This window comes from Terrapene carolina, unplaced genomic scaffold (genome assembly GCF_002925995.2).
Source record: "Terrapene carolina triunguis isolate 2854851 unplaced genomic scaffold, T_m_triunguis-2.0 Scaffold42, whole genome shotgun sequence".
NCBI lineage: Eukaryota > Metazoa > Chordata > Testudines > Emydidae > Terrapene > Terrapene triunguis.
Window position 1 is genome coordinate 11259895 of NW_020664393.1, and position 18775 is coordinate 11278669.

Genomic DNA, 18775 nt, shown 5'->3' on the forward strand with positions numbered 1-18775 from the left:
GATAGATAATATAAATAATAATAGACTCATATTTCAGTCAGAATCTCACATTCATGTGAAAGAACAGAATGATTTTTTCACTTAAAAGCTTGCTTTTCATATCTTTGTGTATGTTAATAATTGAAATTTGTTGAGAGGAACAAACTGCAACTAAACTAAACTGGGCTGTGTACTCCCTCTGTGTTTTCAAGGCTCCATACACAATAGGTTCTAGCACAAATGCAATAGGTGCTGGAACTAAGGGCGCTGCCACACCCCATAGCCTGAAGTGGTTGCGATCATATACAGGGTTTACAGTTTGGTTCAATGGCTCTCAGCAACCCCACTATACAAATTGTTCCATCGCCCCTATATGCTGCAGTTTAAATACTAGCCCTACAGAAGATACTATTTGAGCAACACAGCATTGCTTGAGTCCTTATTAATTATCATAAATCTTTCAGAGCTATAGCTAACTTCAAAATCTTCACATTTAATCTGTCTTAACTATTTAAAGAGTTTTCCCGACATTGTTTGTCTATGTATATCTCATAAATCATCTAATGATAAAAATGTTTAGCCCACCAAGGATATTATAATTCACTTTTATCTTTGCTAAAAGTTTGGATTTGTAAAAAATAAATAAATAAAAAAACCATAAGACACCTTAAGAAAAAACAAATATAAATCAAAGTTAAAGTGGACACACTAGACAGTAAAGGCGTATGCAATTTTGTTAGCCTTTAGTCTAAATGATCTTCCTTTTCTCTATTTAGGACAAATCCACAAATGGGGTTATCACATACAGGAGATACTACACTTGGTATTATGCATAAATAAAAGAAAGGTTTTAACCCTAAAGATAAAGTTGTGTTGCTTCTTTTCTTCTGGTTACAAAAAAAAAAAAAAAAAAAAAGACATTCTATCAAATCTGTGTTTTTACTAACGCCTGTCACTGTAGTGCTTGGTTGTTGTATACAAAGAAAATGAAAATTGTAATGATTCTGTTCAAGAAAAGCAAAACCTCTCTCATCCTTCCTAGGTGCTTCCATAGATCTTGCAATCAGATCTCTGAGAACTGATCCCTGCACCCATGAGAGACCCGCACTGACTTTAATTCAAGATCCATCAGCATGGAGTCCATTAAAAGATCAAGGTCTTAAATGCATGTATATGTATTCTTACACATTTGAAAAAAAACATAATATGCATATAAAATATGCATAGCAGAAAACAAAGTAATTTATCCTCTCTCAACAGTAGGCACTCTTATCCTCAGAATGTTCTTTTAAAAAAAGAAGAATCTAAGCATGAAAGATTCTCAGGCACTGACTAGGGCAGTCATTCATAGGTCAGCACGTAATTGCTGAAGATCAGAGAGGAATGTTCCATCCAGCTGTGCTTCTCAAAGCACATTTTATTAAAGGCAAAACCAATCAGAATACCATCAAGTAGTCTGGTCTGAGTTTATGGACATTTTTTCTCTCTATTGACTATGAATCTGTTGGTTTTCTCTTTTGATAGTTAGTCACTGCACTTGCTCTTTTGATAGGTAGCCACTCTACTTGCTTTAATTTTATGCATATTCTACCAGTTTAATCAATGGACATTATGCTTTGAGATTGATAAATTTACAAGAGAGTATGCTGGTGAGTTGCTTTCCTCCTCACAGTTTAGCAGTTTATCTTCATTATCTTCACACCTCAATCCCAGTGAGCAAAAAGTGTCTACAACTATTAAAGTATCTTGCAAAGAATTCAGCATGCTCCATCAAGAGAAAGTTCACACATAATTTATGTGGAAAACTCCTTCAAGACTAGCCCAGCAAATGCCTGAAACACTTGGATCGGCAGTCTTTCCTGTAACAGCCAGAATCTGTCTGGTTTTCATTCTAATTCCATGGTAGACTAGAACAAATGGAACTTTCTGAACCACTACCTACAGAGCTCATACCAATGCATACGATGGTGAAGTATGGATCACACTCTGCATGATGCACCTTTGAGACAAACGCAAAAGTAATACTTATTGTTTCAAGAGCAGAAACCTTTCAGCATTGAGATAATAAAAGATGTTTCTTTAAAAGTAATCTTATAGCCAGAAACACTGTAATTAAGCAGTTATTTTCTCTTGGGTTCTAATTACATTGGTGCTTATCCTCAACCAGAATTCTAGCAACATAGCTATCCTGTAGTATTTCAAGTAATATATATATATATATATATATATATATATATATAAGGCTTTAGAATCTAAAATAGTCTAACGCTAACAACGTTTACTGTTTACTATTGATTTTAAGGTGTAATTTGATACTTAACAGTGTAACAAAGTGAAGACTGAATACTTATTTCTTTCTATTTGGCTATTATAACAAAATACTTTGAAGAGATCACAATAGTTCCAGCATAACAGTTGTGGAGAATCAATGTGTTAAATAAGCTTTTGTGTTTGTTTTTACAAATGGTATTGACAGCAATTATATGCCCAGAAGAGTACCATGTGCACCCCAGCATTTTGTGAACTGTGTCCTTACTAAGAGACTGAAAAAGATATGAAGTGATTCCATTGCATCTCACCCTGTTAGTTTAAAAACATGTTGCAATTGTGTGAGTTTATCTGAAATGAAATATGTGGGTGCATGAATATGCAAAGATGTTTTAATAAACTTATTTTAAGATATAATAAACAATATATAATAAACATATATACATAGATTCCAAGGCCAGAAAGGACCATTGTGATCTACTAATCTAACCTCCTGTATAACACAGGCTATAGAACTTCCCCAAAATAATTCCTGGGACACATCTTTTTAGGAAAAAAACATCCAATCTTGATTTACAAATAAATCTCAGTGACGGAGAATCCACCATAGCCCTTGGTAAATTGTTTCAATGGTTAATTATTCTCACTGTTAAAAAAATTATCCCTTTGATATGGGGTATATAATTAGCCCTGTTGGCTTCAGTAGGATTACGTACATATTTACTGTCTGTCAAGTGCACTGAGTATCTTGCTGAACAGGGGCCTTAACCAACAGCTAAGTAAAGTAAAACCAACAGTACAGACATGGTCAAACATAATGAAAAGTAGCTCAGAGATTACTGAAAAGGACTAGATGAAAGTTAACATAGACACATTAACAGAACAGCCTATTTCCAAGGTATTACATGGCCTCTGATTAAAGTGAATGGGGTAAAGATGGATCGCTGAAAAGTATCTGTAAAGTGAGATTCCCAAGCCCTAATGCATGGACTGCATGGAAAAGAAAATGCAAGATGATGAAATCTTTCTCCAATAGACTGGATAAGGGTTGAGTCTCTGGCCTGCATGAGATGGGTGTGTTGATAATCCATGAGTATGCTGAGTATGGCGTGGGAGAGTGGTAATCAGAAGCCCATAAAGAAAATATAGATGAGTATAAGGTTAGCAGGGCTAGTGTGTGTTTCTGTCCTGCAGATGGAGGGATCCAGGTGCAGGAACTTTACCTGAATTTTTAATATGTTGTGTGTGGGGTGCTGTTGTTTGTTTGCAACCACCCTGTTCCATTAGCATTGTTTTCAAGGACAATATATTCTCAGCCCCAATTCCATCTTGGAATATAAATTATTAGCTGTACTTCCTACTTCAAACAGACATCAATCAATCAAGTTGCATTTCTACAGTTATAACTTTAGGATGGGGACTGATCCTGCAAACCTTACTCAGGAAAAAGTCAAAGTGAAGTAAATGGAGATTTTGCCTGAATAAGAACTGCATGACTGAATACACGTTTAGTAGTATAAACACAATAATTTACTTTGACATTTCACAGAACAGAAAGAACACAGGGGCACAACCACAGTGGATGTGGATGTTCTAGAACTTGCTCAAGAATGTCCACGCGGGATAACAACCCCCTGAGGAATCATAGGCAAAATATTTTTCCCAAGAGATGATTTACACATCTTTTCCCTCTAATGTAGTATAAACAGAACATGTGACAATGAACAGTATTTGAACATTATTTAATTCCCTAGGAATAAACAAACCCATTTTTCAATTTGGTGGCTTACCATTCTCGAATTAGGTGGTCACTCAGCAAAAATAAGGATACCCCATATTTAACATACACACAGGGAAATCTTGGCCCCACTGAAGTCTGTGGGAATTTTGTCATTGACTTTGATAAGACCAGGATTTCATCTACAATGTCACTCTACTACACACTAAAATGAGTAAATAACAGCTCTCACTTATAACCAACTGCAAGCCTCCTATTTCTACTTAACATACTCCTATATACACAGTTTGGTCTGATTTTCATGGTATTCTTTTGTTAATGCATTCTTAAAGATGTTCTGTTCCATTCAGATCCTTGAACCAGGATGAAAGAATATTGCTAAGGGCGATCTTGTGTTCAACAATCACTTTTCTAGAACGTGAAAGACAATGCTATTGAGAGGCAACATACTTTCTGTGAAAATGGTCTGAATTATTACAAACAGCAATAGCACTTATTCATTTAAATTATCTCAAATTGTGCTATCTGGCTATCAGCTCAATCTTTTGCAGCTTATACACTGCATTAGTTCAATTGCTTAATGACATCAGCCAGAAAACAGCATTCTGATCAACAGATCCCATGGACAAGAACTGCATCTTCAATTTACACAAGTGGTGGAATATTCCTATTAATGCAGGACAGCTGGCATCCTACCTTTTGACCAGAAATAAAAACTCATTATTTTCATGAACTTTTGTTATATGATATAATGGGACTTAATGATATTTGAAGAGGAAAAGTAGTTTGGGTCATTACCCAAACAGCAAGGAACTTACCATGTATTTCAGAATGCTTCAGTTGGAAGAACTCCCCTTTGGACCAGTAGATTATAGTCTGCAGGTTTAAGTTCTTCACTATACCTTGGGCTCATATACAATATTGATTCCAGGATGCAATTTTAGAGCTGAGGGACTGTTAGAAAGTGTCAAGTAACAGAGGGGTAGCCGTGTTAGTCTGAATCTGTAAAAAGCAACAGAGGGTCCTGTGGCACCTTTAAGACTAACAGAAGTATTGGAGCATATACTTTCGTGGGTGAATGCCCACTTCATCAGACGCAAGTTATTAGAAAGTGACAACTTTCAAAGGCAGCTTATTAAACAGTTCCCTCCGGCCTGTCTAAAGGTGGTTGCCAGCTGGAAGTTAAAGATCCTGGGGCATTATTTGAAAAAAGTGGGGAGTAACAGTATGTTCCAGCTAATGTTCCCTGACTCAGGGAAACAGCTTTTAGTGTTCAAGGCTGCATGTGAGCTTTTTGCAGACTTCATAATTTCGGCTGTTTGCCTACACATTGCTACACTAACATTTTTTATTCGTTATTTTGTAAAGCTCTCTTGGGAGAGCTTCAAGAATGAAAACAGCTATATAATAACAATTTTATCCTATTATATTTTGAAATCCTTACAAGGGCTTCATATTATATATAAAATGAACGTCTATATAACTGATCATTATACAAAAGACGCTACAATTTATTTTTTGGTATATTATAGTGGTTTAGTGGGCAGGATTGTGAAGTTCTGACACATATCTTGGCTCCTAAACAATAAGAATGAGATATATGATTCTTGCATCCAGTCTATTAAATTATAAATTTCATTCTCAAAACAGCTGAGTTACTCTTTCTAAAAATGTATTACAATTCGAATGTCATAAGGCAGCCTCACCTGGGGTACCCTCCAGCATCAAGCTTTCTGCACGGCCAGTCTGCCTGCCTCTATCTCCCCTTCAGCAGTTTCCAGAAATAGTCCAACTTTTGGAGTATAAATAGCCCTTGTGGGGTTAATTTATACAAAACAAATCCCCATGCATATAAACCATACAAACCAAGCCCCAAGACTCCATCAACGTACAGCCCTGGAATTTCACACTATGCTCAAACTCTCTGCAGCTCCACCACACTCACCTGCCAGGTATTGCTCCAGCATCTCTCATCACACCTCTGCTAGCTTCCTGACAATTCCTTCCTTTTCCTGGGGAAGGCCTACAGCGCTTTCTGTTCTCTGCAGGTTCCACCAGGCAGCTCTCTGCTGCTCCTTTGGTCTCTGTCCTGTGCTCAGACAACAATGTCACTTGCCTAAAGTTATTCTTTATTCAGTAGCTTCATGTAATGAAGTTTCAGGGTGTATTAACTAGCACTGGTTTCCATGCAAGTTTGGATTGAGGCATATCCAGAGGAAAAGAGTCCACAATGGGTTCACACTATCATCTACAGCATCTGGATTCCATTAATCCACTTTTGTGGGGGCTTTGTCATGGTCAAGGGAAACAGTGAACACACAGCAAAGGCAGATCTCCCTTATGCTGCAGAGACACAGAGGAGTACTTGGAAGCTTAGGTATGCACTCCACAAACCAACATGATTGTACTGCTGGTTTTCTGGTAAGCAACAAAGCTCTAATAACTTCAGCACTTCCACTGGATCTGCCAAATTTTCAGTTTGAAAATGAATTATCTGGGCAGCTAAGTGGAGGGCATGCATTGTATATATATATATTTTTTTACTCTGGAGAATGTTTAATGGTATTAAAAATTTCTCTTGATAATTATCAGATCTCTTTACAGATATTCTATATTGAGAAAAACTCTCCATAGATCTGTTTGCCTGGTCTGAGAAAGGGTGCATACTGGATTTTAAAAAATTGAAAATTTTATTCACAAAACCTAATCTTTCTTTGTGGAACAGAAGAAAATCCCATATGCACACATCCTAAACTCAAAATGAGGATGCAATAAATCTTCCCATTTTTGGCTTGAGTATTTCAAGGAATTGTACATTTGTATTTCGATTAGTTTTCACACTCTGAGAAATACCATCATGTTTCACCGTGGAAAGAATTTGAGCTGGAAAATGAGGTTAGATCCCCATAGTTAGTTAAGGAAAAGGAAAGAGAAAGATAAACAAGAAAATTTAGAGAAAGAGAAAACTGCAAATACTTTATATTCACAGAACTCACATTGACATTATCATGATTCATTTTTCTATATGGCCTAGAAAATATATTGAATTCAAGCCTAATTTTCTGAGTGAATACTTTAATATTGATCTTAGATATAGCATTCTCCAAGAATGCTACACCAGAACGTTTTCATTTCAGAGTGGGTTGTTTTGAAAAATTTGAAGCCTTTTTTTCCAAAATGGGAAATCCATCAAAACCAACTCTTTCCCACAAACAGTTTCAGTTATGGTAAATTGGCATTTTGCAATGGAAAAAAAAATTGTCAGAAAAATTTCTGACCAGCTCTACTTTTAAAAAGTCTGCATGTATGTGTGCCTTCCTGTAAAACACACTGCTACATGAAGTCACTGAGAGCAAAAATTTAGGATGCTTCAAAAAGTAATTGGACATTTACATGGATAACAATAATATCTAGCATAATAAATATTTTGGATATTAAACCTCATACGTCAGGGCCTAAGCCAATCTCTAACAATTGGATGAGAATGAGACCTAATTTGGGGGGCATCTTATCCCACATCTGCCTACCGTGGGGTTCTTATACATTCCTATGTAATGTCTGCTGCTGAACACTTTCAGAGACAGGACACAGAACTAGATGTATGGTAGGTTGGATCCAGTATGACAATTCCTATGTTCCTAATACATGGATGCTTGTTTTCCTACGTACACATGTGAAGGGGTTCACTCACTGCAGGAGCTCCGCCTCATGGCCAGGTGTGGTGTAGAGGCTCTCTCCCTGTACAGTGCCCCCTGAGGACAGTCATTCCATCGATGTGGTGGTCTCTCTTCCCATAACATAGCCCTCTGACCAGATCATGATTTAGTCCACCCCTCACTCCTCCTGGCAATCCAATTCTGCCCTTCTTTCAGGACACCCCACCAGAGCCTGCTCCATCCCAGTGGCTGTTTTACACCTTGCTTGCCAGCCTCCTCAGGTCAGGCTAAGATCCCAGAACTGATTCTCCCCCAAGGCTTCCTCCTCACCACCTCTCTATTCCCAGAGAGTTCTCACAGTCCCTTCTGTTCTAAATTTTCTGGCTTTTTAATCAGCATCCAGCCCCTACCCAGCTGGCTTCATCATCAGTTAAGCCTGGTTTTCTCTCCCTTGCAGGTGCTGCCAGGTATGTTAACTAGCCTCTTTGGCCCACATTAACCTATTCAGGGCCTGTATGGGTTATATACCTCCTCATAACTTCAGGCCTCAGCAGACCACTGACAAATTCATTGCTGGGAACCAGTCTGTTTCACTTGTGTGTTAGTATGGTTAAGATGGATGTTGGACATATAACAATGTGTTTAGTGTTTAACCTTTATGAAATGTTTGTAAACTGCTGCATGCATTAATCTCACTTATAATATCTTTATTACATGCTGTAAAGCAATATTTAAGGTTTTGTTTAAAAATGTTTGTTCTTCAATTGTGAATCCAGTCAGGAGGGATCATTTCCTGCCCATCAAGAAGGGCAATCAAAACTAAATGGGCCATTATGGAACATCACAATACATATACTTTGTTAATTACCCCCCTCACACCATGAAGAGATTTTGTGCAAGGGGGAATGGAAGGAAAGAGAATTCTGGAAGAAGGGAATTCTTAGTTAATAAATCCTTAGATAGTTTACTATAGGATTGTCTCTGATATGAGATCTAAGGCAGTGGTTCTCAAAGCTGGTCCGCCGCTTGTTCAGGGAAAGCCTCTGGCAGGCCAGGCCAGTTTGTTTACCTGCCGTGTCCACAGGTTCGGCCGATCACGGCTCTCACTGGCTGCAGTTCGCCGCTCCAGGCCAATGGGGGCTGCGGGAAGGGCGGCCAGCACATCCCTCGGCCCGCACCGCTTCCTGCAGCCCCCATTGGCCTGGAGCTGCAAACCGCAGCCAGTGGGAATCGCGATTGGCCGAACCTGCGGACACGGCAGGTAAACAAACCAGCCTGGCCTGCCAAGGGCCTTCCCTGAACAAGCGGTGGACCGGCTTTGAGAAGCACTGATCTAAGGTACAAGTTGACCTGGGGTAAGTGACTGATCTCTTGGGACTGGGAGCAATGTGAAAATTTTGTGATATTTGGTGTATTGCCTGGCTTGCAAGACAGACTGTAATGCCCAAGGGAACCATCTGTGACTCCATGGTAAGCTGATACAGTGATTGAGGAGTACACATCTGTTACTGGGTTGGAGACATTAATTATAGAACATACAATGGGTTCATACTTCTTGACAGTCTGCCCTGAGGTTGGCACTCATGGTCATGAGCCACTCCAGACAGCAAGACAACAACATAGACCATCAAATAAATGGGTATATCAGATATTGGAGTGTGAAAACGGTTGGAAATGCTGATATTCAAAGCCAACTGCTTTAAATTCAGAATTTTGCATTGACAACAAGTGAAAATAAATCTGATAATCTCATCTGAGGCCACAATTGTCCCCAACAAAATCCATTGTGAAATTTCATGACAGGCAGTCTCTGCTCAAAAGATCTTCAGTATTAGAATAACTGTCATAGACTAGAACTGAGGTGCATTGGCAGAATTATGTGTGTGGGAAGAAGGGTACTTGTATAGCACCTGTCTATGCTATGTGAACAGGACCCCAGCTTTATTAGGTAAGAGTTGTTGCCAGTTAAGTTGTCTGCATCATTTATTTTCTAACCAATGATACAAAATATGAGGTCTGATGGCTTTACAAGTTTCTAATAAATTATTTAACTAAGTTCAGAAACTTGACACTTACCTGTATTGAGGTGTTCTCCTTTGCAATGATATATTGTTAAAGTGCACATATTTGATAAGAGAATATTGGCTAGGCTATCAAGAAAGGTTGATTAAATAATTATTCATTGGGGAGTGGAAAGGCAGAAGCAGATTTGTACAACAAATGCACATGAAGGATCAGTAAAAGAAAAACTGATTGGGAGACATACAGCTCCAAAAGTTTTGTTTAGATATTCCTCCAGACCTTCTGGTGTTTTTATTAAAACCTCTTTGGTCTGAAAACCAAGTATGAGCAGGACTTCTTGCAAGATATCTTGGACTTTCTGATTTCACCTGGGACAGAAATGTTGCCAGAACACATTTTCTCATTGGATTTGTTTCCTTCATCATTTTTATGCAATGATCGCTATAGCCTCTGGGCATATGTCTGATTAAATGCAGAAAAGCAAACAAGGGTCCACAACAAGCAGCACAAAAGTCCCTTCCTTCAACACCATCACACAACCATAAATAAACCATTGACAATCTACAATCAAAGGATAGACCAAAAAGATGTGTGTTGGCCCATATGCTGAAGTTCAGTGAACTCAGGCCCTGGTAGAGGAAGCAAGTTCCACAGCCGGGGGTCCACCACAGAAATACTGTGGCTCTACTCAACCTCCAAAAGCGCACTAGGGTGTGTTAGCAAAGGAAATGATTTTAGCTATCATGAAAGTGCATAAACAGAAGATGGACCTTTGGTAGCTAGATCTTGAATTGTGATATGCTCTACAGATTAACACTTTACCTATCATACATAAAAAGCAACAACAGCATCAGCGAACAGCAAATGGAGGACAGCAGCCATCTGCTACACAGGTTGCTATGAATCACTCGCCAGTGGTGAAACTTCATATAGTTATACTGAGACACTATTGTCTCTTACAAAATGCATCACAAACTTTTTAATAACCACACAGATCAGACAGGACTTCAGTTTTAAGGTCCTGGGTAAAAAAAATTAAAAGTGTCTAAATTATTGAAAGTCACTGGTACTTAGGCTCTAAAGTGTCACTTTTGAAAAATGTGACTTGGGCTCCTAAGTCACTTAGACACTTTTGAAAATCATTCCCTATGTTTCAAAAAGTCATACAGTAAACCAAATGGAACTAATTTTTTTCTACATCGAGGATGTAGATTTGATCTGTGGCTCCAGAGAAACTAATATTTCATACCTGATGTTAAAGCCCTAAGCCATCCCCTCCAATTGAGCATAAAAGCTCTGTTACTGCTTTGGTTACTTGATCTTCCATTTGCTTCTCTCTGCAGAAAATGGTTCTGCAAAACATCTGGTGCACCAACCCTTCTCATTAGTTCTCAATGCTGAGAAACTCCTGTTCCCACCTCCAGTCTCTGCCCAGGGTTGTAGTGCTAATATGGGATGGGGGAGGGGGTGTTCTCCCTGGAAAGGAGTGCTCTCGGCTCCTTCAGGCTAAGTGTTAATAATGACTATATACAGTGGTTTAGATTTTTTATCTACTGTACAAACATTAGCTAATCTATCTTCCCAGAATTTCTATGAGGTAGGTAAATAAGTATTTATATCTCTATTTTACAGATTGTCACAAAGTGGTTATGTGACTTGTCCATGGTCTCATAGCAAAACAGCATCAGAATCCAGGCTACAACCATATTTCTTGAATTCCTGTCCCCTCCCCACCCAATCCACTACATCACATGTTCCCCAGGCAAGTTACATCTCTTTCTCTGTGTCTCAGTTTTCCCATACCAACCCTAACTTACATGCAACACATTTGTTTCATTATTTGACACCAAGAATTCAAGAGAGAGAGAACATCTAGCCACCCCTCAGTTTGTGCAACATAGTGTACGCAGTATGAGGTTTTCGGTAACTGTGCACACTGAATGTAACTTCCTATTGTGTGCTATCACAATATGGACTCCCCACACACACATACACCTTCTCCCTGCCCTTTATCACAATATTATTTTACTGTTTTTATTCTCAGAATAAGACAGTCAACAATTGTAGTTTAGTCTGAATTACTTAAGAGTATTTCATAATGTGCTTCTAAAGATAACATGAATATTTTTGTGAAAAAGAATAGTACATACTAATTTGAGACTGCACAACAGTTCCATGTCTGATATTAAATTTTTGCTGACAATTGGGTGAGGCTCCCTCTTTTTTTTTTTTTTTTTTTTTAGTAGAAGCTATATTACAACGTGTGGTGACTAGCAAAGTGTGAATTAGCAAGGTTGTACTGTATGGGTGAGTGATTTCTGTTTGGTGTTTCTGAAATAGTGAGGATATGTTCAGATAAAGGAAACTGATATGTCATAATCAATGAGAGATGCACAAGAGTCACAAACACTTTCCTGCTGAAAGGGGAGCAGATTCAATTTGTTGTGGGCCCTCTGGTGAGATTGGATCTTGACTCAATTTAAGGTAATTCACCAATGGCTGGTGCAAATGCTGTTCCTCCACATAAAGGACCACAGGCATCTGAAGAGACTGGGGGAGAATAGAGTCACATTCTGTGGAAAGAGGCAAGTCTTCCGCCAGCCTGAATGATTTGAAGGAAACTACACATGGGGACACTGATTTTCTCTCCTTTCAGGCCCCTCCTCATGACTATTTACACTGAAAGGGCAATCTACAATTCACATTGTTAAATCCAGGGCAACCACCTCAACCACTGACAGCAAACAGAGAATAACTTCAACAGACCTGAACTAGAATTCTTAAGGATTAAAGCCAATCGGAAACATCTGATGAAAAGGTTTGAAATTATACCCTTTCACCAGTGCCATCCACCTCCACAAGAAACAGAACAATTCATTACAGTGTGGATGAATGGCTGACTCTGGTGATCGCTTCTAGGGCCAATTAAAGGGGTTAACTGAGCCATGAGAGTTCATAAATGAATCCAATTCCTTTCCCTCTATTTCTTTCTATAGCTTGAAGATAAAGTAAGGGTGCAATGTATAAGCTCTGAGGGTTTATATAGTGACAAATGGCTATATTACTACTAGCAATAATAGGTCTTTGTCCCAGATACTAGAGGCTTTGCTGAGGTTCCTATTTCTTTATAACATCATGAAAAAGAAAGAACATGAGATGTGTAAGCACTGTGGTCCCATGTATTGACAAATGGGAATGGTGCCATTGCCAGTAATAATTCTTTGTCTAGTAACCAGAAGCCCATTATTTCTTTGGTCTCTCTCAAAGGGGACATAAAGTATAGTCAGAACAGGTGAGAAGAGATTCAAAATCTTAAATTCTGCTTTACGCCTATTTATAAAGCAACTTAAGTTTCATTTTTTATTTACAACTATAAGTGGACAAACAATATACTTTTATAGACACTCATCATACATGATAATATTTAGAAGTTGCAATACATTCAAAATACTTAATAAATGAAATCTAATTAAAAAAATTTTTGAAATCACTGTTTCCAATTAATAAATGTGGTACACTAATGACAAACAAAGTGCAAGTACATGGAAGGATGTAATTTTCCTCTCTCTCTAGTTATCCCAGCTGTGTTGATATTTAACATATCATAGCTCTGCTTAAGAGGGACCAGGTTGATACACTTGAAAAATGTTTAACTGTTTACATTATCCATTGATTGTGGCTTAATATTCAGTGTCTGTAAAATCCTTAATACATATTAATAATCTCCACTGGCATAAAAAAAAGAGTTCAAAAAACTACCTAGTCTTGTGTGGCTCATTTAGCACTAGATAGATAGATAGATAGATAGATAGATAGATTAAATAACCAGATATGAATATTCAACAAAGGATACAGAATTTGATATTTTTCAAATTAAATATTAATATATCTGATAAAAGCAGAAGAGGTGAAGCTCTGTCAGCACAGTTTTATAGAAGTTCTATCTTTGTCAAAAATTGTGTATAATATTAGACTGACGGCATAAAGTAAGGACTCCTGATTTCCAACCAATGTGACAATTGTGGGGTTTTCACTTCTGGTTTCTACTCTGTGTTGATCCACTTTCAGGCTCAGTGCTGAGCCCTGGTTCCATGGTTAACATAGCTCTCCCTGGAAGTGCACTGGAGCTATGATACTAGGACCTCCTCTACCATTGTCTGTCCCTGGAACCTCTAATGAAGGGGATTACACTATGCAGAGGGTTGGAGAGGGAGGGAAACAGAAGAGGTAACACAGCCTGGGGGCGTATTATCTTTTTGATGGAGTTCCTACTCGATGTCCTGGGAAAGAACAATACATGCTCCTGCCCTTGACCTGCCTCACAACATGTGGAACTTCAGAGCAGAGGAGTTTCTTCTGAAATATCTCTGGCAGAAGGAGATGGTGCCATGGGGGTGGCTGACACCATGTTTTGCCTGTTGACCTAGATGTGACAATTGCTCAATACTGTTGTTGGGGAAAAGCCACAGTATGTTAAATGTTTCCTATTGGATTAGTGAAGAGACATCTCTCATAAAAGCTCTATACTTTGGATGGGTACCTTATAACGATAAAGCCTGAGCTGACCTCACTCACATCAATGTAAGTCAGGTGTAAGTCAATTTATGCTAATGGAGTAACACTGATCTAAAATTGGGGTAAGATAATCAGTTCCATAGTTTCCATGGACTTCTAGCAAAACTTCTGAATGAGTAATTACAGTGCATGGAGTTTAAATACACTTCTTACTATAAAAACCTTTATGATGTAATTAACTTTAATGGCACCTTGAAATATTACATATTTTTAAAAACATCTCTAAATACCACTATTGTTAATTTTTAGAGCACCATCAGTATGTGTGGCGCTGGACAAGAACATAATATATGGATAATATTTTTATAAACATAAGGAAAAATCACATAGGCCCCACTGAAGTTAATGGCAAGACGCCCAAGGACTTCAATGGGGGCCAAGATATCATTCATAATATTTCTTTTTTACAAAATAAATGATGTTATCCTACATGCCAGATCAATGAATACCTACTATTAAACCATAAATGATTATATTCGAAAACATTACTACGCATATGCAAATATACAAGGCCATTTCGAACAAGGAATCAAACTTCCTCTTTAACATTCCCTATTGGGCAATCCCACATGCTATATATTCTGTGGGCTCTGCATAAATATGAGTGTGTAACTCTTCAGTATGCATCGAGTGCTGCTCATACATTTGAAAACATGGGTGTTAATTTCAGCCTCACTTTGCCCATCTCTAAGATAGGTATAATAATAATTACCACACAAGGACAGTGTGAAGAATAAATAATGTTTATAAAACACATGGAGATCATTGGAGGAAGGGTGCTTCCTGTACAAAGTATTAACATATCCTAGGAATGCTATTATTGGATTTATCCAATGATTTCCAATAATCAGAAATCTATAGGGCAAGAGATTTTTAAAATAGGCCAAAAAACTTTCTTATTTAGTGATATGTTAACTTGACTTGAGAAAACAAAGTATTTTTTTTATTATAAAGGAGAAGTTTTGGTGTTAAATTACATAATCCATTTTAAAGAAATCCATTGTAACACTAGACAAATATTTCTCTGTGCTATGACAAAATGGCTCTGGAATTAGCATAATCTAGAATATCTCCCCCTTTAAATGAAAGTAAGTAAAGAACATAGTTCAAAAGATACAAAAAGAAGCAAAAATAACAGTCACTTTTTAGATATTACAAGGAGTCTGGTGGCACCTTAAAGACTAACAGATTTATTTGGACATAAGCTTTCGTGGGTAAGGTTTTTATCCACGAAAGCTTATGCCCAAATAAATCTGTTAGTCTTTAAGGTGCCACCAGACTCCTTGTTGTTTTTGTAGATACAAACTAACACGGCTACCTCCTGATACTTTTTAGATATTAGGTTGCAAGTAAATATAAATATAGTATTTTGTTTGAGGTAAAATTAGTATGGCTGTCCAGTACTAAGTCACATTTTTAATCTATCAATTGTGAATGCAACTATTGATCTATGGGCAATAATTAAAATGAAATTTGGTCCCATGACTTTAGAACAACTGAGTGACTGGCAGGGTTTTGTAATTAGACAGGCATGCACAAACGAATCTATAAATTGGTATTCATACCGTCATAAATCCATCCAGCAAACCTGAATCAGGTTTAGGAGGCGCTTGCAATCGTTCCATGGACCACTTTTCAATGATGGAGGCCACCTGGCTGTTCTCTGTGTTTAAGATTCTGAATCCAGTCATGTTAACACCACTATACCGGTAAGGTTCCACATCAAGAGCAAAAAGGTCCTGAAAGAGATGTTTGTCACATAAGTGCTTTATATATGTCATTTCTTAATTCAGGATTTAACCACCTCCATGGAGATAAGCACTGTAATGTGCCATGATCTTATACACACATAACTCCAACTGATGCTAGTGGGAGTTCCCTGTATGTACAGAGGAAAGAACATATCCCACAGTCATAAACAAATCACATTAGGAAAAAATCAAGCCCAGCGGCTGAAATTTCTAGTTACAAATACTCCATAAAATTTAATCAAACTTGAATATTATTTGCTAATTTAATAATCCTTTTTTCTATAGTTCAGATACTGAATTTAAATGACAAAATAAAATAAAATGACAGATTCCCTGCACTTTCCTCAGACTATTTCTCTCTGCTAAGCGTTATCCACTCTTCCAGTTTTTATCTTGCTCTATCTGTAACATTATTTTTACCTTAATGAGCTACAGAACACCTTGTAGAGAATTAGTCTCCATTGTCTCAAAAACAGAATAAATGTTAAAAGCTCATTATTAAACTAAGACATTTTCAGTTGGATGTTGTAGAAAAATGCATATCCCCAGTAACTTTTTGCATATTCTGTCTTTTATACATCTTTCATACCAATCTATCACTGAATACAATATTTTCCTGTTCTGCAGAACACATAAATATCTTTAATTAATCTGAGCTATTCATTTCTCTATAGTATTACAACATTTTAATTAAGATATTTTCTAAAAGAAAAAAAAGTCATATCTGTAGGGGAAAAAATAAGGTTAAAAAAAAAGAAAAATAAGTAAAAATTTCAGATGGAACAAGTGATTTCAAGAACAAGGTCCCAATCCTTCACTGTGATCCTCCAGTGCAGACCTCAGCCTCTCTGGGGTGTCCAGAGATCTTCGCTAGGAAATCCTGATGCAGAATTGGGGCTTAAATATGAAGTTGATGAAAAATATAACTTTTATGACTCGGTAAGCAGAGTCAACCAGCAGAAAGTGCTTCAGTACTACATAGCAGGCTTCACCAAGACTGTTCTTTTTTCTGATTTCCTTAGTAATGTGTTTAGCGAAGGTGATACAGACCCTTATTTAGCAGTCCTGCGCCATATTATGTTTTGACAAACACTGCATCCTCCATACATTTCAACCTACAGTGTTTGTCCTTCATTGCCCATTTAATATATTCTAGTTTTCTCTGAAATTGTAATGTTAGGGCTGATATTTATCAGAATGCATTCATTTAACCACTGAAGAGACAGGAGAGCAATAACCAGGAAAGCAGTATATGATGAATTGCTCATTGTTAACATTAGAACTCACACCTAATCTCAAAGATTTCCAGATTCCAATTAGGGCTTATGGTATTATTTTTCATATACAATGTATAGGAGATGTACAGTACTTAATTTGTGCCAAGGCTTACCTGAGCTGAGCCACAGCATCTCTTGGTTTGGCAGTTCATATCCCCAGCACCTGTGGGCTTGCTGCATCAGTTATGAATATAAAAAAATTGCTTGAGGTTCAGCACCTAATTGCTTGAGCCCCAGAACCTCTTTCATCACAAATTAAGTGCTGGATATGTAGGAATTCAGAGTGTGCCTGCAGTTTGACATCTATTTATAAATTTCCATACTTGTGTCCTTATTCTAAAGACGTTGTACATTTTAACAGAATAGCTAAAAGTAATGAGAACTATGTTGCAGTAATGCTGTACTCTTACAGGATTTCTTTCCCTTCAAATTTCAGATGCTTTCAAACATCTGCACAAAAATCCCCCGACCTCATAACGAATTATTTAATCCAAACACATTCATGTTTGTACAAAAGTATAATAAATATACACAACAGCTCAGTGTATTAATGAGCTAGTGCATTAGGCCCCTGAATCAATCACTGGAGAATACAGTTCTGAAGACTGCTTTAAATGCTGTGATTGGAAAATTTATTTGACAGGACTTTCACTGTGTCAGGTAAGAAGCAATTAATAAATCAAAGCAGCTGAAACTCTGTTGCAAGTTACAGATCTCTGCTGCAGCATCAAAATCCATCATCAGCTGGCGTATGCCAAATTATCCTTTGCTCTCACTGATTCAAGCTGGTCCTTCACTAATCTAAAGAAACTAGTGTTCCAAGAAGCAAATGGAAATATTTAATTACAGCAAAATCCTGATTTTAAAATTTAGTAAAAAGTCCATTCTAAAATATAAAGCAAAGAACCAACTACAATGAGATAGAAAGCTCAAGTCACTCAAACCAGCAATTCTCACCAATGAAACAAATGAAAATACAATATACAAAATTAAAACGGAGAAGTCTGGAATCATTTGGTCAGTCTGAGAGCTCTGACAAGGTAAAATATAAACTGTGTGCAATTCCAGCATCTCTGAGTTCCACAAAGGCCCTAAGCATTCTATCGTTTACTTTTCCAAAGAAAAGTTATGGTTATGTAAGATCTTCTCTGCTTTTAGTAAGCTAATGAGGTTCATCTTTAAGAGTTATTTCATTAAAGGCCAGTACTCAGACTGTTCCACTGCTGCTGTTTTCCATGTTTTGCAATCTCTATACTGTGATTCAGTGATGCCTGTTCATTGAGTCCACATACAGGTCTCATTTCAGCAAGGTACTTGAGCATGTGCCTCACTTTAAACACATTACGTAGACCCACTGAAGTGGGAACACCTGCATGCTTAAAATGACACACACACACACACACTCAAGAACCTTGCTGAACTGAGGACTAAATGTGCCCATTTGAGCCATAATAGGAATAAAATAAAAGAATTTATATAATTTGAATTTTCCTAATGTTTTCCCATTTC

The 18775-nt window shown here is 37.5% G+C and overlaps 1 protein-coding gene across 2 annotated transcripts in view; it reads right to left on the reverse strand.

Moving 5' to 3' along the window:
• Window positions 1-18775, reverse strand: part of GRIK2 (glutamate ionotropic receptor kainate type subunit 2) — a 568360-nt gene that overhangs the window by 332762 nt on the left and 216823 nt on the right. For both annotated transcript variants that reach the window (XM_024198431.1, XM_026652891.1), the window contains exon 6: window positions 15804-15977. In XM_024198431.1, coding sequence (XP_024054199.1) covers window positions 15804-15977 — 174 coding nt within the window. The remainder of the gene's footprint in view (window positions 1-15803; window positions 15978-18775) is intronic.